Source organism: Drosophila sechellia, chromosome 2L (genome assembly GCF_004382195.2).
Source record: "Drosophila sechellia strain sech25 chromosome 2L, ASM438219v1, whole genome shotgun sequence".
Lineage (NCBI taxonomy): Eukaryota > Metazoa > Arthropoda > Insecta > Diptera > Drosophilidae > Drosophila > Drosophila sechellia.
The window spans coordinates 18,603,545-18,625,548 of record NC_045949.1 but is presented as its reverse complement, the minus strand read 5'-3'; the positions used below and the strand labels follow the sequence as shown (position 1 = coordinate 18,625,548).

At 43.0% G+C, this 22,004-nt stretch overlaps 6 protein-coding genes across 9 annotated transcripts; 3 read left to right on the top strand and 3 right to left on the bottom strand.

Moving 5' to 3' along the window:
- Positions 1–621: 621 nt before the first annotated feature.
- On the top strand, positions 622–2,855 carry LOC6614619 (keratin-associated protein 10-1). Its single transcript, XM_002039011.2, has 4 exons — positions 622–771; positions 839–949; positions 1,494–2,378; positions 2,463–2,855. The coding sequence occupies exons 1-4, from the start codon at positions 696–698 to the stop codon at positions 2,666–2,668; spliced, it is 1,278 nt and encodes a 425-aa protein (XP_002039047.1). The 5' UTR covers positions 622–695; the 3' UTR covers positions 2,669–2,855.
- Positions 2,856–4,081: 1,226 nt separating this feature from the next.
- Positions 4,082–5,606, bottom strand: LOC6614618. Its single transcript, XM_032720582.1, has one exon. The coding sequence runs from the start codon at positions 5,370–5,372 to the stop codon at positions 4,371–4,373; it is 1,002 nt and encodes a 333-aa protein (XP_032576473.1). The 5' UTR covers positions 5,373–5,606; the 3' UTR covers positions 4,082–4,370.
- Positions 5,607–6,206: 600 nt separating this feature from the next.
- On the top strand, positions 6,207–8,322 carry LOC6614617. 3 transcript variants are annotated; one of them, XM_002039009.2, is made up of 3 exons: positions 6,207–6,301; positions 6,368–6,499; positions 6,707–8,322. In XM_002039009.2, exons 1-3 carry the CDS (start codon positions 6,229–6,231, stop codon positions 8,176–8,178), a joined length of 1,677 nt encoding a protein of 558 aa, XP_002039045.1. In that variant the 5' UTR covers positions 6,207–6,228; the 3' UTR covers positions 8,179–8,322. The 3 variants fall into 3 exon arrangements, with proteins under 3 accessions (XP_002039045.1, XP_032576456.1, XP_032576448.1); XM_032720565.1 differs by having other exon boundaries at positions 6,365–6,499; XM_032720557.1 differs by having other exon boundaries at positions 6,350–6,499.
- LOC6614616 (membrane magnesium transporter 1) lies at positions 8,243–8,873 on the bottom strand. The gene is made up of 3 exons (XM_002039008.2): positions 8,701–8,873; positions 8,583–8,635; positions 8,243–8,514 (listed from the first exon to the last, which is right to left on the bottom strand). Exons 1-3 carry the CDS (start codon positions 8,780–8,782, stop codon positions 8,320–8,322), a joined length of 330 nt encoding a protein of 109 aa, XP_002039044.1. The 5' UTR covers positions 8,783–8,873; the 3' UTR covers positions 8,243–8,319.
- A 474-nt stretch (positions 8,874–9,347) lies between these two features.
- On the top strand, positions 9,348–18,917 carry LOC6614615 (EF-hand domain-containing protein D2 homolog). Its single transcript, XM_002039007.2, has 2 exons — positions 9,348–9,947; positions 17,664–18,917. Exons 1-2 carry the CDS (start codon positions 9,709–9,711, stop codon positions 18,076–18,078), a joined length of 654 nt encoding a protein of 217 aa, XP_002039043.1. The 5' UTR covers positions 9,348–9,708; the 3' UTR covers positions 18,079–18,917.
- LOC6614614 lies at positions 18,501–21,736 on the bottom strand. 2 transcript variants are annotated; one of them, XR_004361909.1, is made up of 3 exons: positions 21,572–21,736; positions 19,224–21,514; positions 18,501–19,162 (listed from the first exon to the last, which is right to left on the bottom strand). XR_004361909.1 is itself a non-coding variant. In XM_032719802.1 (2 exons), the coding sequence occupies exons 1-2, from the start codon at positions 21,640–21,642 to the stop codon at positions 19,297–19,299; spliced, it is 2,289 nt and encodes a 762-aa protein (XP_032575693.1). In that variant the 5' UTR covers positions 21,643–21,736; the 3' UTR covers positions 18,501–19,296. The 2 variants fall into 2 exon arrangements, 1 of the variants encoding a protein (XP_032575693.1); XM_032719802.1 differs by having other exon boundaries at positions 18,501–21,514.
- Positions 21,737–22,004: the final 268 nt, after the last annotated feature.

Sequence of the window (22,004 nt, the reverse complement as noted above, 5' to 3'; positions counted from 1 at the left end):
CACTTAGTATACTATGTAGGTGGGACCACTATATCATATTGCTGTCATAGGGAAAATCGAAAAAGAACGGAAACTAAATAAATATTTATGTACAAGAGGTATACAACAGTTTTCGACCACATATAATAATATAATCATAATGTATATGTATGCATGTATGTATATTTTTACAGCAGGGGCAAACGGAAGCTAGCTTCCTTTCTTGTTTTAATTGAAATATTAACTTGTTATTATAATTGTGGGCAATTATCCGCCGACTAGATCGGAAGCAGGAAGTTGCTGTTGGTGAATATTCGTTTAAGAACGTTGGCAGCATGGGTTAATTTTTCAACTTTCGCAAAAGCTCCAAAGTAAATGCAGGCCTGTGGTAACTATCATGGCATGTGAACAGCGTTGTACACACACACACTCGCACATTCACACCTGGACATTGAAGTTATCAGCTAAAAGAGAACTGACTTCCTCCGGTTGTACATACATATAAATAAAAACATACATATATGTGTGTGTAGAGCAGATAAGCACTGCATGCGGAGAAGAGCTTGGCAGTTGTTAGTGAGTTCAGGTGAAATTGATTATGCGAATGGGGGTAAAAAATATGGCCAAACAGTGAGGGAGCCAGTTAGAAAACGGTGGTCGATCCAACCAGTCCGATATTTCAGTTGGGAAGCCAGAAAGAAAAAAAAACGAGAGCCATGAGAGAATACAGCCTGTGTATGATTGTGATAGCAGCATTCATTGCCAGCCAGCTAGACAGCACTTCAGCTCTCCGTAAGTTGCCACATTTTGGATGCGTTTTTTTCAAATGATTTACTGGAATTCATTATTGCCATTGCAGAGTGCTATTCGTGCACCTCGACGACGAATGACACTGGAAATTGTTTAACGAGTCCATCTACTCAAAATACTAGATCCTGTGAAACTGAGTGCTATACTCAAATTACCGCAAGTGGGTTTGTATGACTCATGACCGACTTTTTAATATTCTTAGACGGGGGTAGTGGCCCTCTTATCGATCAGTGCAGCCGAAAGTGATAAGCGATTATCTCTGTATTTGATAGCTATTGATCCTTATTTTCTTTTCTAATTTCGTGCGGAACGGAACAGGTTTATGATGTTGTGACTCATTTGGCATTTCATTTTATTTTCGTGTTGTTGTCTAGGATTTAAATATTGCGTATAATTCGATTTAAAAACGGAGAGAACTCTAAAGTGGAGTCACTCGCCTATCAGATACCCCTTAGTCAGCTTGTGGGAGTTTAAGGTACATATTTCGACCTTCTGTTGAAGTATCGGTGGAAACTGGCACGCTTTGTGGGCTTTAAAGTGGGCGTGGCAACGTTCTAAAGCATATTTGCACAGCCTAGGCGCCACCAGAATCTGCATGCTTAGTCTCAAGTTATCTGGAATAGCTTATATTAGAAATCATACAAAGTTTTGCTCTGAACCATTATTCCCTGGCATCCAGTTATTGATTTTCTATATCCCACTAGGAAACCTAACTCGTGGCTGCTTGACTACTGGCACTGCGTGCACCTTACCATCCTGCTCGACCTGCAACACAGACAATTGCAATGTGAATTTGGTGTGCCAGGAGTGCCTCGGCGAAGAGAATTGCGCCACGACCAACGTGACGCTTACGCAATACAATGCAGTGTGCCCCAAAATTGGCCAGGTCTGCGTGAATCAGTTGAATGGCAACCAGACGGTGACCCGTCAATGTGGTGACCCCTGTGCTGCTGGAACGGAATCCACGTGCTCCTCATGCTCGGCATCCCTGTGCAATGTGGGACTATTCCCCGCCAATCGTCGCCAGTGCTATAATTGCACAGGAGAGAACTGCAATGCGGTCTCAAATACCTTGGTCGCGGGATGTAGTCAAATCGATGCCGGGTGCTTCACCACCGGAACGTCTGCGAGCAACATGACCCGTGGTTGCACATCGACCACCACGGAAATCAAGTGTGCGTCGGACAGCACCGATCCCAGTTGCCTTGTCTGCAACTCCGACTTTTGCAATAGTCCGACCTACGAACGGGTGGCCGGTTCCTGTATCATTTGCGAGAATTGTGCGGCGCAACAGGTTGCAACTGATGCGAAGTCCTGCGGACAGGCCAAGTACAATCAGGAAGTCGGGTGTTATACCATCACCTCGGGAACCAATGTTAACCGAGGGTGCTTGAACACTTTGGAGTCTGGCTGCTCCACAACCAATGCCTGCACTTCCTGCTCCGAAAATGGCTGCAATGTGGCTGCCGTCGAGTTCAAGTGCATTAAATGCATCTCCAATGAGGTTACCGGCTGCTGGTCGGCCAGTAATCCGGACACGCTCCCTGTGGTCGACTGCCCCAATGGAACGTGCTACAGCGGAGTCTGGAGTAAGTTGCTATAGTTTTCAAAGATTTTATTTTATTATTATGCCAGCGAAAACCTAACGACTTCCTTTCAACATTTTCCCCCAGATGAACTAGGAGTGCGAGGATGTTTTACCGCCGCCAGCCTACAGATGCAGTACCAGTGCAACGCCAAAGTGGAGGTTTATCAGTGCGATACGTGTACGGAGAGCATGTGCAACAAGTTACCCTTCAATGGAGCAGGCGCACTCAGGCATGTGGGCGTGGTCGGCCTGCTGATGGGAGTGGTGATCGCTCTACGCGGTGCCCTGTAATCCTGCCACCTCCACGTAGTTGGATGATCCAACCAAATTACCGTGTGCCTGGGTCTATGAGTAATGTTAACTATTACAAAGCAACAGACAATAACACATAACTTAATTATAGGAGCTGAAGCATTTTAAGAATACTTGCATAATCCCAAATAAATCATTTTAATAAAACAATTACTCTTTCACACTAGTTTAGTAATTATGTCCATGGAAAACCCTGCTTTTAAAGATGGCTAGTGGTTAAAGAGTTTTCAGCCTGCTAAGTCTTATCAAAATGGCTGCGAGATACATAACCATATATGTAATCACAACGCCTTATCAACCGCAGTATCATTAATAATATACTTTGTATATATGTGTATATTTATTGCAACAATTAAAATGAGAGTTTATATAAACAACAGGGCGAAGAAATTTGTTTGGGTGCACTAGTAAAGCAATTTGGAAATGTCGCAGAAAGTATTCGTAGCAAATTGGTATTCTTAGGTAACTCAAAGTACATTTTAGTCAACATGGTCATGGTGATATCGCCGAATTCCATAATGTTGGCTTACAATTTGCCATTGTTAAGCTGAACGGGCTTAATCTAAAATCATAAGGTTGCATTTTTCAATCCTGAAAAGCCAGCCGGCTAAGCAGAAGATCATTAGACTTGAATATATTACTCGCGATCCTGCATTCGTGGCCAAACCATTTTTATCTATTTCCACATGGTTGCAGTCGTCTTCGAAACACCTCTCACAGAGTTCTTCATGTTTCTTGCAGTGCTCCCGCGAACTCTCGTCCATGTCGGAAATGCAGCTTCTCACCATAAAGCCATCTGGTCCTCCAGCACTGCTGTTGAAATTGAAGTACATAGAAACGCAACCGTTCACTTCGCCCAACTTTATGTGGCACATCTTTTTGCCCTTCTTAGTTCTGGTTTTCCCCTCATTGGGTGAGCAAAATTTACAACTGAGGCATCTTACCGGCGGAGAAAGCGTTGTTGTTTCCTCGACAGCTGCCGAAGTTTCCTCCATTCCAGTGGTATGGGCTGAGCTCACAGTGGACACTACACTGGGCAACACTGTACTTGGTTGCTCCTGGTAAAGTCCCTGGACTTCAAGAACTGACAGTACAGTAAATAGAATAATATTATTGGAAAGCAGACCCATTCTCAATAAAATGGAATAAAAACGTATTTCTAGATTTATTCGATTGGGGTTCCGCTGATCCGTGCTCATAGACACGCTTCGATGACTTGGCTAACTGCAGTCTGCGTTCTGTCGAGCCATTTTATATGCTCTAAATGAAATGGTTTCAGTAAATGAGCTCAAGGGACCAAATTTAAAAGCCTTTCCCAGTATCCCTGATCCATTAAGCAGCTGCTGAACAATAATTATCTAGTAATATAAGTACTAGTTATGTTCTCCATCAAATGTTTCGCCTTGAAATGGTTTATTTTATATACATTTGCATATTAAGTACAGTATATTTCACTATTTAAGAAAGAAAAAGAAAATCCCCATGCGCTGCAAAGAGATTAAGTTTCGTAACAGAAATTCAAAGTAATTGCCCTTATGTATTTGGTAGATAAACAAATTTATCTAGACAGACAGCGATATAATCTGCTATTTTCAGTATTAGTCATACCTATCGATTTTTAAGTATGCCAATCTCCATTTACTTTTTAATTGTTATGACTCAGAATAGCGTGGGTGGATTTTTAAAAAGCCACCTGCCAGCTAAGCAAACCGATGCTCCAGATAAGGAATTGCACCCCCGGATGATGGGTGACTGCTGCAGATCCCGGAGTGACTTCATACTCAGTCATGTTGTGAACATTGCAATTGTCCTCGTAGCACGTGGGACACAGCTTCTCATTCTCGGCGCAATAGCGAGATAGCTCCATATCTAACTCGGATACACAGCCCCGATGCAGGAAGTACTTCTTCCCCGGAACGACATTGGGATCGATGAGCAGTATGGTGCGACATCCATTCCTTTTGCCAGGTATCGGGCCGCAGTTTGACTTTGTTTCATTGGTGATCGTTTTGTTGCAGAACATGCAGGAATAGCACCTTAGGGGCTTCTGTTCGGGATCTGCAACTGGGGGCTTGGTTGTTGTGGTCTCCTCCTGGGGCCCATCAGCCGGGTAATCGGGCGATCCTCCCACTGGTTCCTCAGTTTTGTTGGTTGGGTGAGTTTGCAGGACCTCTTCTGGTGAAGCTGGTGGGCGAGTATCGGGAGTCACTTCTGAAGACGAGCCCGGAATATCCATATGACCGGACGATTGGTCTACTTTGTCGGTTTGAGGAACTTGAGTTGGTGGAGAGCTACCGGGATTCTCGGTGGATTTATTTTCTGGCTCTTCTTTGCCCCCTTCTAATTCGTTATCCGTTTCCGAATTGGTGTCTAGGCTTGCAACTTCCGGCTCCTTCTCATCCTCTCCAGATTGGTGGCCCACCTGCCCAACTTGACTTCCATTAGATGACACTTCCTGTGTAGGCTCAGGGTCATCAGTTGGACTCTGTGTTGTATTCAAAAATAAGTGGCTTTGTCCTAGGGATTCTGTGTCATTTTCACTGGCTTCCATGCCTGAGTTTTCTGACGTTTCACCCGCTAGTCCGCCGCTTAAGCTGACCTCTTCAATGGTGTCCTCCTGCGCCGTGCTCCATTCAAGCAGAGCAGTTAGGGAAATCCAAATGACCAGCAGTCTAATCCGCATCGTGGTCACCGATCGGTTGTAGCTTCGCAGAGCCTATGACTCGGACGACGAATAAATCTTGAACTGAACCCGCCGAGTGGATGGGCTTATCAGAGTGTATCTTTCGTTATCGGTTTATCCCCGTTTTGAAGAGCTCTGCAAACATGGATATTTGCTCCGTTCTGGCCACCGATGAGTTTGTTATTCCCGACCTGTCCCGTGCCTGTTTAGCTGGCAACTGAGGTCGATGGTCATTAAGCCGCCTGGACATGTGGTATGTGTACTCGAATCCGCTGATTGTCACGCAATTATCCGGTCTCTAAATTAAATCGATACATTGGGGCGGTCGCCGGACCCTTGACCCACACTTTTGAGTAGCTCCAGACTTTCCCGCAACAAATGCGAGGCCCTGCATTATTGATGATGTGAACCTTTCGATGGAACCTATAGGACACTCCGATAATGGGGTCAAGGCACAGAGCACATTATGGTTATGACATTTTTGGCCATTATGCATATGCCGGAATAAAGTTGGGTAGCCATCCAACTGTGGTTGGGAATTTATCAATATCGAAAGGATTTCATTAGGACATCAGGCCACTCGCTATTTTAAGCCTTAAAATAATTCAAGCATTTCTACTAACGTAAGGATTTCATGGTGGCAATTTAAGAACACATTTAGCGAGTGTAACTTTTTATTTTAATGATAATGTTTGGTTATTTTAAAGTTAAATGGCTTTTTCCAGCTTATCCTTATCACCAGTTCGACTATATCAACTCATTGTTATATTGTCTGATAAGTCATAAACAGATTAGAGATTCCAATTTTGCAAACAAAGGTGCACTTCTTGGCTTACATTCTTTATGAGCTGTCAAAATGCGTGGTCTGCAGACGAATCGCCACTCAAACTTCCACCACCTGCTCCTCCTATTCCTGATCCTTCTGAGATGTGAGATACCTGCGATTTCCCACGGAAAAATGCATTGTTAACCTAAAGGTGGTTTTTTAATAGCAGGCCGTTGTTTTGCCATTGTTTGCTACCACTGCGATTCCATTGCCCTGCCGGAATGTTCCCAGACCCTCGGAGAAGTGGGAGTTCTTCCCTACAAGGAGTGCCCTACCCAGCTCACGTGTGCCATGTCCATTGGTAAGTGCACCTAAATGTGATTTGTAATTGTTTCTAAATCGACGGTTAGTCAGCCATTTTATAGGATCTATTTTTGCAATTCATTAATTTGTAAAAGCTAAAGTACATTGATTGTTTCCAAGCCGTGTGGGCTTACTCAAACATCAAAGATACTTGAAATATTTAGTAACTCCAATCTTCTTATACCATTAATCGCAAACGAATTAGTGGACTCCATTACATACCGCGGTTGCGGAGCAGAAACCCCCATCACCGGAGCGACTTACTCAAAGACTTGCTCATCAAACCTGTGCAATGCGGGTGTCTATCCGCCGGGACGACTTAAGTGCCATCATTGCGCTGGACAGGAATGCGTGGCGGCTCCAGCAGCAAAACCAAAACCCTGTCGCTATCATTTGGAAGAGGATCAGTGCTACACGGATGTCATAAGCTCATTAGAGGCGTACAGGGGCTGTGCCTCCGAGCACAATCACACGCTGTCCACTGCCGCCAAGCTGTGTGACATCAATGGCTGCAATGACGAGCAAGGAGCTTGGACCCAAGTCTGCGCCACCTGCGATTCAGCAATCGGCCGCGGATGCAAGATAGATCTCTTTCAGGTCAACACCGGCAGATGCAATGTGAGCCTGTACGAAGAATGCCAGCAGGATGTTCTTTTGGGTGAACAGGAGGACAAGTACTGCTTTAGCTTTCGAAGACTAAGTCGAGTGGTCAGAGGCTGCTCTACTAAAATTCCAACAGATTTGGAGCCGTACGTAGAGCAATTAGAAAAGTGTAATACCAGTGACCACTGCAACGCAGGATGCATTACGCAGCAGAAGTGTTTTACATGCAACTCCGTGGATCAGGAACTTTGCCGGACAAATATTACGGCTATAGCTAATAGCACTTGTAGCTCCGCTGAGGCCTCTTCCTGTTTCTCCTGCGAGTACTCCAACTGGAGTATTCAACGAGGCTGTGGAGCACCGCCGGCAAATCCTCAAATCACCAAGTGTTATGAATGTGATGAAGGCGCTGGGTGTAATAGTAAGGATTTCACCCGGTGCTACCAATGCAGCACGGATCAAGCGGGAGCAGGCTGTGCAAATTGGGAAAGTCCTGGCGAAATATACATCGAAGAATGCGCTGAGCCGGCTGCACCATGTGTGGTGGTTTCCTATAACAACGGCACCACTGCAAGAGGTTGCCAAAAATCGGACTTCAGCTGTGCTTCCGCAAATGTGGCCAGTTGTCTACCATGCGAAGGAAGTTTTTGCAACAAAGGATCATTTCCGGAGGAGCGCCTTTGGTGTCATCAGTGTAGGGGAGTGCAGGACTGTGAGGAGATCTCCAGAGGACAAACGGCTTTGCCTTGTCCGCTTCCAGCGAATGAGCCGGAGGATCAGGAATTGGCCTGCTTGGAGTATTTTGACGTTAACAGTAAAGAAATTGTAAGAGGATGTCGTTCCAATCCCGAGCTATACTACGAATGCCTCTTAAGGAGTAACCACCTCGGCAGTTGTCGCACTTGTCACAGTCAGGCATGTAATAATAGTCCTGGCCGGGAATTAAGAGCTGGCTATGAGCTGGAGGCCAAGGCATTGTCCTTGTTGCAAGGGAAGAGTTCCGCAATATCCAAATATTCGAATGTGGGTCACGGAATTTGGTTGTTGCTAAGCGCTAGCTATCTTTCAACTTGAACGAATTCAACTCCTTAAAGATGATTTATGTTGCAATACTCTTAATGACAGGTTGGCAATTGTCTGATCTTTAGCGTTATCTATATTGTAACTTGCTGAGACTATAAATAAATGGATAGCAGAACTTAAAAGAAAGGCCTCTTATTCCGGGGGCGTATAGCCAGGATTCAAGGCACGACCACGGTGATTGAAGGAGTAGAACGAGGGGAAGTTGCCCAAGGTGTCCCAAGTTTTCTGTTGCATGTCCACTGTGGCGCGGATCTCCTTGAAGTTGCCAACGATCTCGATGATGTTGTAAATCACAATCACCAAACTGATGACGGTCTGCAGGATAATCTAAGGATTGTCAAAGGGAAACCTTTCGTGAGTATCCATGCACGCACCCTGAATGCCCCGAAACTCACGTCCAATGGAAGGCTATTCCATTCCTGCTCTGTCAGCCTCAAATAGGTGCGATCTGTGGAGTAAATGCGGCACTTAGTGGTCCAAAGTTTATTTACCACAACAGTGACGAAAACTTACGATGGGCAGCAGAAAAAGCAGCGTGTGCCAGGCTGGCAAATCCGGCAATCAGCAAGAGTTTGTTAAACAGTTTACTGTCCATTTTTTTATTGAACAATTACGAATTACAATCACAGTCGGTACAATTTTCTACAAAATTTTGCTAAATTGCTATCAATATGCGGGCACACCTAGGGCTGGAAGCTTTGGCCGATAGTTTAGGGTTGTCTGTATACCTTAAATTTTTCCATAATATATTTAAGAATTTTAAATTTAAATATTGTATTGGGATGAACATTAATATTATACAAAGATTGATTTTGTAATCATATTTATTATATAATTATATTATAATATAATATCATTATAATTATATTATAATTATATAAACATACAATAAATATTCTGTTATATATTTTGCTTAAGAAAACCATTCGTTAAATTTGAAATCGTTTGTTTATCAACTAGGTATAAATAATGATTATATGCGATATTATTAATTATTATATTACTATTATTGAATAAATTGAAACATTTTCATGTGAAATCTTAATGTAAACCTATTGCTTCGAAATTTAGCTAACTTTGGTATTTGTCAGCACACGGTCACTCGAAAAATGTCGCCGCGCCCGCTGGTATATTTGAACACTAGTGTCACGGTCGCACTATTCGTCTCTCAGCGTTCAGAAGATTCGGAAGTCGCGGCGCTCGAAGCGGAAAACCAGTGGTCCAATAAGAAAGCCAACCTGCAGCAAAAAAAAAAAACCGGCAATTCAAACGCACCTTGCAACTGTTTTTTTCAAAGAGAAAAAAGGACTCAGGGCCACTCCCCTCGACAAAAGCTTACGTGCGACGAGTCCGTGTGTGTTTTCTTGGCGCGTCGCCGAATTTGTGTGTGTATCCGGACATCTCTTTTACGGTCCTTTTTGCGTGGGTGTGCCAAAAGGAAGAGAGAGTGAGAAGGCAGCAGAAAAGGGCAGAAAGGGAAATTCCAGCACACTAAAAAGCGAGTCAACAAGGTGCGACACAATGTCCGTTTCCTCGAACGCCTCCTCCGCCTCCAACAAGGACAGCGTGGACAGTCCCAGCAGCACCACCAACACGGACAGCTCCGAGCTGACGCACATCCTCAATCGGCGCCAGGAGATCATGGAGTCCCAGGAGGCAGGCATCGAGGTGCGTCGCACCTACAAGGTGGTCAACGTCTACACCGACTTCCCCGAGTTCTCCCGTAACCAGATCAAGGACTACCAGAAGACCTTCAATACGTAAGTGAAGGCCGCCGAGCAATCTTTACTTTTGTGAACCCTTGGTCCAGTGCCAATTTAAATTATATGTAATATAAATTATATTGATATTGCGAAAAGGAGTTGTTCTGAGTGGGAGCCAAACTTTTGATTAATTTTTTTTAAAGACACCTGAGCAGAATCCGTTGGAATAATAGTAGTTCATAATAGGAAAGGATGTTTAGGGTCATCTCTAGATTATAAAATAAATACAGCTAATAAGTGTACTAATTATAACCATTAGGCACACTTCTAATCATTACAAACATTTGTAAATATATATCTTTAATGCAAGATAATTCAGAAACAGAAATCAGATTGCAAACCGATGTTAGGGCCTTCAATTTGCAAAAGGTCGTCTGCGCCAACCTTTGCACTCCTTTCACCTGCAACTGCCACTTTCCCAGGCATCTCTCACCGCATTTGCGTCTCATTAGATGGCAACATAAAACTCATGCGCCTAATGGGCATTTAAATTGCATTTACTGCAGCCCCTTCGCAGCCAACCCCCCCTGGCCAATGGGGCATGACTCACAAGTACTTGCGGAGCAGTTTTGTCACAGTCACTGGCTTATTCCCAAGTCGTGCTCCCGTCGCGCGGATCATGAGGCAAAAGTGGTTTTCTGCGCCAACACTTTCAGGCGGATTCAATTATCACACCACAGTCGAGCTCCCCGAAGTGCACTTTTTGGTAGCAAAAGCCACACTTTATGTTTATTATTTGTTATATTAAACATGTTAACTTTAAGTAGGTTTTCAAAATCATCATTCGATTATAGTGGATGGATCTGTTCTGCAAGGAAAAAGCTTATCCCACGTTAATACTCGTAGTTCATTAAAACATTCTTTATTTATCTCCAAGGTTCTAATGCTCGACCTTAAGACAAAATAGCGCCCATTTGGCTTATCGAGGTTCCCCTGTATTTGTTTACGGTTTTGTATTACCACCCGACAACGCCAACTGTCGTCAGATGGGCCACCTTGCGAACAAAATGTGTTCCTTTGCCAGTTTCCTAGTCTTGTGGTGGATCGTTTTAGTGATCTTGGGTTTCGCTCAATCAACCGCAGCAGTATTGCGCAATGGCTTGTTAGATTAAATCTCTAGAATTGTTATTTAAATTCAAGTAGTTGGCACGTAGGGTTGTCTAGGCTGATAAGATATCTCGGTTTCATCCGAGCTGATTAGCGGAGAATCGCCAAGCAGCTGTCACTTCTCCTAAATGATTCAGTTCGTTACTCAGCTAAGGTGAGGCTGAATCACTAGGCAATTAAAAAAACATAATGAGAATGCCAATTAGCACGCTTAATATAGTAACTGATTTGCTTGCCTCTATCACTGGCCAGCTAACTTAAGGCAGTTAGTTAAGGGTTTCTTAAGCCTTCTTATTGGCTCCTCCCCAAAAATCAGTTCCTATGCATGTAGGCCAAAGTTTTGAGCTCTAAAAAATGGTCCAAACGTAAAATGCCTGCATTATGGCAATGCGAACGTGTTCTGCAATTGTAAAGCAATGCACAGGCAGCAAAAAAGATAAAAACCAGGCAGTCTGGGAAATACTGGGTGCATGTGCCACAAATGGCAGACAGACAAGAGACTTTTGGTCTGCCATTAGCTAATGTGGTGGGTTACGTATGTACGTATATACTTATATGGATTATAAGATTCGATTTGGCCAAAAAACAGTTGGGCTTTGATTATACAATTGTCTGTTTTGGGTCTCCAATGGAGGAAATACAAAAGTCGGCATACTCACAAGCAGAAGTTAGCAATTAGAAGCTTAAAGCCGATTTATTAAATTTGCTTGTTAATTTGTTAAATTCGCCACTGTTTAGCTTTTATTTATTCAATAAATGAACAATATTTGTAAAAAACCTTTTTACAGGAGTTCCAAAGCTGAAGCGACATATCAGAATATCATTACAGCAAGTTCTTAAACAAGTTTTTATACATTGTATTCTAGTCTCGACAAACATGACAAGACTACAAAACGCAAAAAAATTTTTCGTGAGGATTCACTCGTAGATTTACTCACGTACCTTATTGAATTGTCTCCGTAGACTTTAGTACTTTTTTTTAACCCGACCAAATGTCAGCAGACATTTACCCCGGGTGGCTTGATCTTCTTGGTTTATTTTTAAAGTAATAATAATAACAAAACCGAAAGAGCGAAAAACCGGCTGAAGTAGCGCCTTTGTGCCGGGCCATTGGCATTTCCAGTCACGTTGGATCGTACGGCAACTTAAAGTGATGTGCTAAACTGGCAAGTTTAATGCGCTCAAAACAGATCTGTTTTAATTAAAAAATGAGATATATTCGAGAATCGAAAGCAAAACGCCGTTTTACAAAGCAATTTGTATAAACAATTCGCCACTGATTCAGCCGAGCGAGCGGATTTCTGCGAACATGCCTTCCGATAATCAAAGTAAATGCAAATGTAAACAAATTCGTTTTGAGACGTCACAGTTCCAGAGGAAGCCAGTGCTCCCCTCTCAAACTTCCCAAAAAGATAATGTCCAGATCTGACCAACCCCTGTTTCAAGGGTATACTAATATATCTATATATATATATATATACTATATTTACTAGATTTAAACTGTGTTATATCCAAATTAGTCTACATATACTTTGTAGACTAACCTTATTATCGCTCACGCAATGTTTTACGATATCTTTGTAGTTTCCTTGTTGTTTTCCCCTCGCAATACGCCATTTTCCGCACGGATGTCTGCTGAAATTCAGAGATATACAACGGCTCTAACTTCCGGGAGGCGATAAACTGCAGAATTATAAGCGGGTAGTTCTCTGCTTTTATGCAGAATTAAATGTAGCTACATCGTCCGTTTGCAAAGTTGATAGAATTGATTCAATTTTTTTATCATATACAGTAGTATAGTATTTCGATTGCGCATGTTATATTTTCGAATAAATGCGCGTTACTCATTTAACAAATACAGTGCTCATATAAAATGTATTAGTCAATGTTTTTATTAATATCTTTGCTTTTCAATTTCTCCACATATTGTCATCAATGAGAAGCCCCAGAATGTCTTTCACCATATCTATCAGCATTATTTTGATCACGTAACGATGAGTAAATGCCTATTAAATACATTGAATTGTTCAATACCCACCCACAACTTTGCTAAATTGAAAGAACTTATTTTTCCCAAAGATGGCAAATAGAGAAAGCTTCCCATTAGGGAGTGACCACTGTGGGCGTAAGGCGCTTTGTGCTTCCCCCAGTTTTCCGTTGGGGGTGCTATGCCAATGCCACTCGTACCGTTCGCTGTCGTCGCTCTGGTTACAGTTTGCATTTCGAGTTCATGGACAAAAGCAACGTACTCGTACGCACTTTACAATAGGGTAGGAATTCGTTTCTGTGTGGTCTTTTATGGAGGAGGAGAACCTTTAATTAAGTTGCCATTGCCACCACAACGCCCATTATCACTCAGGCATAACCCCTTGACTGCCCCTCCTGCACTTATGTACATGCGAATTATTTATTGCGAGGGTTGCTTTGCAGTGCAGGACTTAGAGAGTGTTCTTAGAGAGCTTTCTCCTCGTCCAAATGCATATTTGCATTCGCCTAGGTTCATTGACACCAATTCGGCTGTTTGCAAATGCTGTTTGCATGCCTGCTCTTGTGGGTTCGGTAATCTGCAGCGATGGAAAGCGGGTTTCCTAGTGGCAATCGATAGTGCTGCATTATCGCACACCCCTTCACATTTCCGGCTGCAGCCTCCACTCGTAATTATTTCCGCGCACATGTGCCCGACCTTTTCGCATTTGGCCGAAAATCACGAGTTGCGAAGTGCAGTTGTGGAATTGCATCCAGCTGGCGACGGGCAGTCTGGCATGTCCACACAACACGCCAAAGAAAACGCAATAAAAAAAAAGAAAAACCAAATTGACGTACAGTAAACTAGCTGACAAAGGAGAGCCAATGACACAGTGGGACCCCCGCCTCGCGTCCATCGACGCTTCATTGTGCGCATTGTGATTGCATTTTATGCGATCTGCGGTTGCGGCACAAGTTTGGGCACTAGCCTAGCATAGAGTTAAAACTAATAGCTAAAGATACAAATTAATGATTGTCTAGGATATAATTTCAAGAAAGGATATCTTGTATTCTTCCATAAAAGCTATTTAAACGAGCTTTATTGACAATATACCAGCTTAGTAGTATTTTATCACACCACATTGCAGTGCTATTAGACTGACCACGAGTGTGTCAGCATATGTAGAGTGGCAACTACTGCTTTATTGTCGAGTGTTGTCCACTCAATTGAGGAAATATCAAATTATGTGCGAGCCAGTGGCTCATCATCACCACTCATCGTCCAGCCATTGTGGTGACCCCGACTTTCTGCAATTAGTCACTGCATTTCTTCATTGTCCAGTTTGTTTGTTTGATTCACTTCTGCGGCGATAAGGAGAACTCAATGCAGTGCTGATGTTTCTTGTTTCTGGCTTCCTGCAGCAACTAAAAATAATCTGAGATGCGACCCACGCAACGCTTTTTTTCCCGCTTCCCGTCGTCTTGGCTTGCTCCAATTTCGAAATGTCAAAGTGTGGCGGGTTTATTTCGGGAATACCCTGCCCATTTCATGAGCCATTTCAAATGGATGGCAAGACCCCCATTAGAAGTGGGAATGGTCGTCAAGGAAGGGTTAGATACAGATACAGATCGAACATGATTACTATAGTTGCTGTATGAAATACCACAGACGCTAATTCCACAGCCGCCTGCCAGTCGTGTCTTTTATTGATTTACAATTTTACATACCTGTGTTTGCGCAGGCCATGTGCACAGGTGCATGTTTGGTTTCGAAACAGAAAACATCCATTCGATCCATACGATCCAGGCCATTCAACATTCAACGTCGGTCGAAATAAACAAGCGCGATTGTGTATGCAAGACATTGTCTTTGAACACTTTTCGCTTCGAATCGGCTACAATAGATGTGGCTATAATGATGAAACCCGCCCTATGAAGACGCGCGGTGCATTTTAAGCGTATTTTAACCGTTACCGCAAAGTTCAAGAACTCAACGCTCTGCCAACTGCAGACGCGTCGAAGTTTGGATCGCAGTCGCAAAGGCTTTTGCATTAGCCCACTTGAACATCGAGGGCACAAGAACTCCATTCACAATGGAGCTGCAAGTGCGAGGCAGTTGGCTGCTAATAGCGAAAACCACTGTTCAATCTAGTAATCGCAACTCAGTAGCAGTTGCTACAGTAATGGGTGGAAGTACTAGCTCCTTTGGTTAAGAGAAATATCTATTAGAGTTTATTTAAATGTTTATAAAAGCTGTTTACATTTGCTTTTTGGAAAATCTTTCTAAAACCGCATGTGAAAAAATGTCGGATTTGTTGTAAACATAAATGGTTGCTATTATCTTAACCGCAATTGTTAACAAAGTGCCCAGCGAAGTACATGTATAGACAAATTTACGATGCAAATTGCGGCAGGCATAAACGGCAACACCAATAACAATGGCCAGCTGACCCCGTTATTTGTTGAACTGTGCACGAAAAAACGATAAAGAAAATCGCATGCATATATAGCATACAGCATAGAGCATATAGCATATGCCTCTGCCACAACAACAACAACATTAGAAGCTCCGGCCACATGCAATGGGGCAGAAAGATGTTGTACATACGAACACCCCCGAAAACCTCGGAGTGTGAAGTTGCACGATTCATTGGTACGAAAACAATCAATACAAATTAGGCTAAATCCGAGGGGGAGACAGCAGGTGCTCGAAAAATATACACAGAAAAACGAATTGGAATCGAATAATATGAAATGAAATTCTTACTTACTAATAACATTTAAAGTGGGTATTTAGGAACAGTTACATTTCGTTTTGCATCAAGTACAATATTACAAATTATGAACACCCCTTAGGTTATTTTTACTAATTAAAAGATTTAAAAGTGTATTCACTAATAAGTTCTTGAAGGTAATATCAACTGCTATTCCAATGCAATCTGTTGCCGTCGTCCCAGCCGCTGGAATACCCCCTGTAGCTGCTGCCAAAATTGATAGAATATGATTTAATAAACACAAGCGGCGTCTTGTTTAATTGAATGGAGCAGTTGGAGTCTGTTGTGATTATCGAAACCGAAGCGAAACGAAAGCCAGACAACAACACCTTGATTAATTCGAAAGAAAATAATAACGAAAGCAAGAAAACAGCGGGCGAAAAGCAAAAGTGCCTCCAATTGTCACATTGACGCAACTGGAAGTTGGAGAAAAGAGTGCAATTGGAGTTAATTAAAGAGGCGATAGCGTAACACTGGCCGTCGTTAATGGCCCAACTGTGATGGTGGCAATGATGGCAATGGTGACACCTAGCCATCATCGCAGACACTCCTGAGATGATACAATTTTCATTGCATCGCGGCTAATTACTTTCACTCGCCTTCTTTTGCCGCAAAATCACGAAAGCACGCAATTTGTCGATGTGGATACAATTATTAATGAAACGAAAGCGAAACTTCCATTGCTCGGCGGCTGCAATCTAATAGATACTATTTCGTCATTAGGTGGCGGCTTCTAGGCGAGCGAGAAATCGAAACTGAAAGTTGCGACTATTGGATAACATCAAGGTGTACACAAACATGTGGCCGATCGTGGGTAATGGGTATATATTGTCATATAAAGTGGCTGCTTCCTTTAGCTGATCGTATTTTTAGCAAGAGCTCTAACTAGTTTAACTAGTTTCAGTTGGCGATGATCATCGTGAGCAGCAGCAGCATCCTTCGCCTAACTCGCAAGGTCGCCGGTTTGGAGCCTGTGCAACTAGTTTCCGCCACTTTGGATGCTGTTGCTCGTGTGGCAAGTGTGCCTCATCTGCCGCCCGCAGCAACACGCGATTTATTCAGACGACAGCGCGTGCTTCTTGCGTTTTCTCTTTTAATATATTACACAATTAGATAGTAAATGGGCTTTATTTACATTTCCATCGCGATTTCCTGCCCACACTTTGGCGGAAGTTTGAACTCTTGACTCGCCGATTTCGGTCGTCGAACTGGCGATAAATCGCGAACGGGAATCGTGAGGGAAATTCTCCAAAATCAAGTTGTGCACGATGTATCTGTTTACTTGCCAAAATATATGAGTTAATGCTTTTAATGCTTTTTTTTTAAACTCAGACAAAACCAGCTTGGGATCAAAAGTGTTTGATGTGAATTGCACCAATTCAATCAAACTAATGAATAGAGTTTGCATACTTAGGCAAAGCACTCTCCCTCTTTTACAGCCACAAAACAATTAAAAACCATATTTAATATTTTGATATTAATATGTTCTGTTACCGATATGATTATCTGCCCATTAACCGAAGAAATTTGAGACTACACGTTGTTGTGCAAATTATGGTTCTATTCCTGGGTGCTATTATTGTGCCCGATGCTGTTGCCTGCAAATTTAACATGAAATTGGGTTGGCCGCCGACCATAATGCCCTGCCACCCACCATTTTCGCAGACATCGGGCCACGCGACCTCTGACGCCAGTGCACCCACGTTTGCATTATCGATTGCTAATCCCCGACATTGGGAGTCTCGTGTCTTGCGGTTGGTCATTGACCAGCGGCAAATGTGCTCACTCTCACCCTTCCCCGTTTTTTTTTTCGATTCCCAGAGTGCTGACTAATTGATTTGCATCTGTTTACCTTTCGCTTTTCCAGGTACGATACGGCTCGTGATGGCTTCTTAGACCTGCAGGAGCTGAAGTTCATGATGGAGAAGCTGGGCGCTCCGCAAACCCATCTGGGACTCAAGCAGATGATTGCCGAGGTGGACGAGGATAACGATGGCAAGATTTCATTCCGAGAGTTCTTGCTGATCTTCAGGAAGGCGCAGGCCGGGGAACTGGACTCCGATTCCGGGCTGAATCAGCTGGCCCGCCTCACCGAGGTCGATGTGGAGCAGGTGGGCGTGAGCGGAGCCAAGAACTTCTTCGAGGCGAAAATTGAGCAACAGCTGCGGACGAACAAGTTCCACGACGAGATTCGGGCGGAGCAGGAGGAGCGCCGGCGCGAGGAGGAGGAGCGGGCCCAGCGGCGTCAGCAGTTTCAGCAGCGGGCAGCGATCTTCCAATAGAGGATTTAGGTTCCCCCTTAGTCTAGCGAGTAATTATCTGGCGTAGGTTAATCGAATGTGGAACTAATCCCGGGAGAAGAGGATACGCTTCGAACAAGCATTTTTCAAGCATCACATACTCTAAATATATTCATACTTATCGTCCCATACATATATAAACTCGATTTGCTGGCAAAAACATCTTGGGAATTGAATGTTATCTTTGACTAATGAATGTTTGTTTTGGATCTTTGAAGTACCCATAACAACTTATCAAGTAACCAAATATAATGTCCAATTTCTAAAATATATTTTTTTAAATCCAACCAAACTGAGCCACTCTAGCCACACATATGCATACATACGTACATAAATAACGATCATACCAAAAGCGTATTTATAGTTAACCTTTAGTTAAGTTTAAAATGTTTTAGATTAAGAACTACTTTATTGTTTGGTGTTGAGCAAAATTTCATTGTTGAATTACGTTTATCCTTGATGGTTCTCCAAAATGTATGCTTTTTACTTTATGATTTTGTACTTTTAGTGCCATTTTTATGTTCTTCGTTTTAGTTTTGTTAAAAATAAAATTGATAGTTATATTAAGCAAATCAATTCGTGAAATTCAACCTTCTTTGTACATACTAATCCTATGTGGGCAGTCAACCTTAGTTTTTTGTTCGGATGAGTCTAAAGTAAAACAATAAGTTTCGATTCAGTATTTCACGTTTAAAGTTAGCGATTTAAGCAATACTAACTCGTTAAATACGAATACACAAGAAAATACACGTACTTTTAGAGAGCGTTTACTACAAACTTATACTGCAATTTAAATAAATAAATGTATATAATACAAAATATTTAAAATCGCTTTTATTTTTTTCCAACCTTTTCAAAAATGTTGTTCCGAATTGCAAAACTTCGTTCCTGCTCAGTAAAGCATTGGTTTAATTAAGTTACACTACTTGTTGCAAGTAACCTTGACTAGCACCAATTTCCTTCCCGCTGCGAACCCTTCATCACCTTGCGTGCCATACTGGAAGACCACCAACTAAGTACCCCATGGAGTGACTAGTTTTAATGCTGACATAGAGATTCAGATCATCTGTGGAATGAAAATTGTAGTGGGGTGTTATCGCACTTTTTAGAAAACAAATTGGTTTCACCTCCAAGATCAAGCACTTGCTTGAGTAAATACCATTTCCTGGTCCAATCGTGAGTCATCTCCAGGGCTTCCTTTTACTCCCCGGCAGCTAGACCTTTTCGGAGGGAATGCCTGCACCTCAGCATATCGCATTTCAGGGCGTAGCGATGCTGGCAAACAGGACACTCGTGCGGCTTGAGCTGCAGGTGGTAGCCCTTAATGTGTTGAGACAGTCCGTTGCGTCGCTTGAAGACCCGCTCACAGATGCCGCACTTGTGTTGCCGCTCCGTCGAGTGGGTGATATTGTGCTGGCGGAGTCCGTTGAGCGAACCAAATGATTTTCTACAAATATTACACTCAAATACTTGGGTGGGCGTAACTTTCTTTTTCGAATTCATCGCAGTCTGCACCATCGTTTTGGATTTTCTGGGTCTGCAATTGAGTTCATGACGACGATACAGGCGCCAGTGGGCAAAGGCGATGGCCTGGCAGTGGCGACACTTGAAGCTCTGCAGACGCCGATGGTTTTTGAGCGACAACGATTGACATATGTAACGCATATGCTGGCGAAGACCCAAGCGGGATCGGAAGAACTTTAGACAACCACAACAGCGTCCTGAAAAATTGGGTATTATCTTCACGAAGTGTTCTTTCTGGCGACGGTGGCGGTGTAAGTTCTTAAGACTTGAAAATCCCTTTCTACACATCCGGCAAACATAAGTTTTTCTGGGTACCTTCCTTGGTGACTTCAGTTTTTTGCATTTCAGCTGCAACTTACGATACCTGTTAGCCAGTTTAGCGTAGCTAGCAGTCACTGCAACCAGTTGAGGATCAGGTGCGGGTGCTGACAGTTGAGTGGCTGTCGGTATAAGGTCTTTGTGATGCAGGAAGCTACTCTGCATGTCCAGAATATCAATCTTTTTCCTAGGTTGCTTGGATACAGGACTATTATGCCACTCCAACGGCCAGTATTCCGATTGTTCGGTTGTCACAAGACCTCTGTTGCTTTCCATTTTCATTAGAGGGTTCATGGTCAAACTGGGAAGGCTTATATTCATCGGAGGAACACTAACCATGGGAGTGGTATTACTGTGACTGTGCGCATAATGCTGATTTAGGCTATCTATTGTTATAAATTTGGCAGTGCACAAGGTGCAGTTGTGAAGCCGAAAAGCCGCTGAGGATTCGACCACACTATCGTTGAGTACCACAATGTTTGGTTTTATCGACGTGGGAGGAGCAGGCGGTGGCAGCAGCTCGCAGATCAGTTGGTTAGGTATCTGGCTTACATTGGTCACAATGGGCTTGCATGAGCGCGGTTCGGGAGCCGAGGGAGGATCTATATTATCCTGAAGAGGAGGCGGATCAGCAGGCGGAGGAGCGGGGTCTGGCGCAGAATCCGCTCCCTCCACCTTTTCCGTTTTGTACTGATGCGGGGGTAGTTGCCATTCCTCCTTCGCATAATTGTGCTCTTCGGTTAGGAGTTCGTTTTGCAGCATTTCATTAGCCGTTCTTCCAGGTTGTAGTCTCTCCGACTGTCCCACATCCGCATCGTCTGGAATATTGATATACGGATCATCCAGATTAATAATCTCCATGATATCACAATTGTTGATAATGTCTTGGGCATTTAGCATAGGGAAATCGCAGAACTGAAACTTTTGTTCAGTTTCTTCCTGATCGCAGCCATCGTCCTGCTCTAAGCCCATGTCCAGTTCATCCGGAAAAAAATTGTCCAAGCTCTCGCAGGCCTCCTGTTTCACACGAAACAAGGGTTCCTGTTTGATTTTCAGTTGTCGGCGGTATTTTCTTTGCAACTCACTTTGCGCCAACATCACAACATCGATGAATTGGGAAAATCGCTCCAGTTGCAGGCAGCACTCCTGGCATATTTCCTTGGGCAAGGTGTCGTCCTGAAGAATCTGTAGCGTAGGAAAGCACTTCTGGATCATGCCAAAGAGCTCAAAACTTTTTTCAAACGAGGAGCAATTTGTGGCCGAGGAACCACAAAAGCGGCAAGTGGCTTTAACACCTGTTGCTGCTGAATCGGCGGCACTAGAGAGAGTTTGTTTGTGAATTGGCCTATTGCTTGGGGACACCTGTTCCATGTGGCCATTTATGGAGTCATCTTCCGATACTCTAATTGATGGCACAGCATTCTTCTTCAGCGTTTTCCGATTATTGCTGCAATTGAAGTCCTCATCAACAAAGTGCCGACTGCACAGCGCACTCCATTTGGAGGGCATCCACTGACCGCTCCTCTGGGTAAATTCCTTCCATTTTTGTAGAAGATCCTTCCGTTTGAAGGGAAATCTTTAAGAGAAAAGAAGCTATAGTTTAATCTTGTCAATTGAAAATCAACACACTTACCTGTGAAAAGAAATGCTGCCAGCGTGCACATATTTATGGCTACAATTTATCACGGCGCAGTGGGCGGGCATCTTAAGGTATTTATGGTCCAATCATTTATAATTAGTGGCAAACTTTCAGTTGTTTACATCTGTAAGCAAGCAGTTGTTCGCTAAATCAGCTGGTTTTGTTTTGTTTCTGCAGCGTTCAGTGTTGGAAAAGCGTCTCACATATTGTAAATAGCGGTATTTTAACTTGCAGTTTTGAATAAATAACGAAAGTTAATGCGAATAACTTGCGATCACATGCGATAAAATTTAATAGAATATATTATAATAGTTAAAACTACATTTTTGTTTTTTGTAAATGCTCATTTCATTTCATTATTTCATTAGTTTATAATCTGAAAAATTTTAAATTAAACTAAAATACTAGTATTGTTAAAGAACAGAAA

Coding starts and splice junctions, on each gene's coding strand:
- LOC6614615 (XM_002039007.2), top strand. CDS start 9,709: ATGTCCGTTTCCTCGAACGCCTCCTCCGCCTCCAACAAGGACAGCGTG. Junction 9,948..17,663: donor TACCAGAAGACCTTCAATAC/GTAAGTGAAGGC, acceptor TCGCTTTTCCAG/GTACGATACGGCTCGTGATG.
- LOC6614616 (XM_002039008.2), bottom strand. CDS start 8,782: ATGGACAGTAAACTGTTTAACAAACTCTTGCTGATTGCCGGATTTGCC. Junction 8,636..8,700: donor TGCTTTTTCTGCTGCCCATC/GTAAGTTTTCGT, acceptor TTTACTCCACAG/ATCGCACCTATTTGAGGCTG. Junction 8,515..8,582: donor GGAATAGCCTTCCATTGGAC/GTGAGTTTCGGG, acceptor GACAATCCTTAG/ATTATCCTGCAGACCGTCAT.
- LOC6614617 (XM_032720557.1), top strand. CDS start 6,229: ATGCGTGGTCTGCAGACGAATCGCCACTCAAACTTCCACCACCTGCTC. Junction 6,302..6,349: donor ATTCCTGATCCTTCTGAGAT/GTGAGATACCTG, acceptor GTTAACCTAAAG/GTGGTTTTTTAATAGCAGGC. Junction 6,500..6,706: donor CACGTGTGCCATGTCCATTG/GTAAGTGCACCT, acceptor CAAACGAATTAG/TGGACTCCATTACATACCGC.
- LOC6614618 (XM_032720582.1), bottom strand. CDS start 5,372: ATGCGGATTAGACTGCTGGTCATTTGGATTTCCCTAACTGCTCTGCTT.
- LOC6614619 (XM_002039011.2), top strand. CDS start 696: ATGAGAGAATACAGCCTGTGTATGATTGTGATAGCAGCATTCATTGCC. Junction 772..838: donor AGACAGCACTTCAGCTCTCC/GTAAGTTGCCAC, acceptor TTGCCATTGCAG/AGTGCTATTCGTGCACCTCG. Junction 950..1,493: donor CTATACTCAAATTACCGCAA/GTGGGTTTGTAT, acceptor ATATCCCACTAG/GAAACCTAACTCGTGGCTGC.
- LOC6614614 (XM_032719802.1), bottom strand. CDS start 21,642: ATGCCCGCCCACTGCGCCGTGATAAATTGTAGCCATAAATATGTGCAC. Junction 21,515..21,571: donor GGCAGCATTTCTTTTCACAG/GTAAGTGTGTTG, acceptor TTTCTCTTAAAG/ATTTCCCTTCAAACGGAAGG.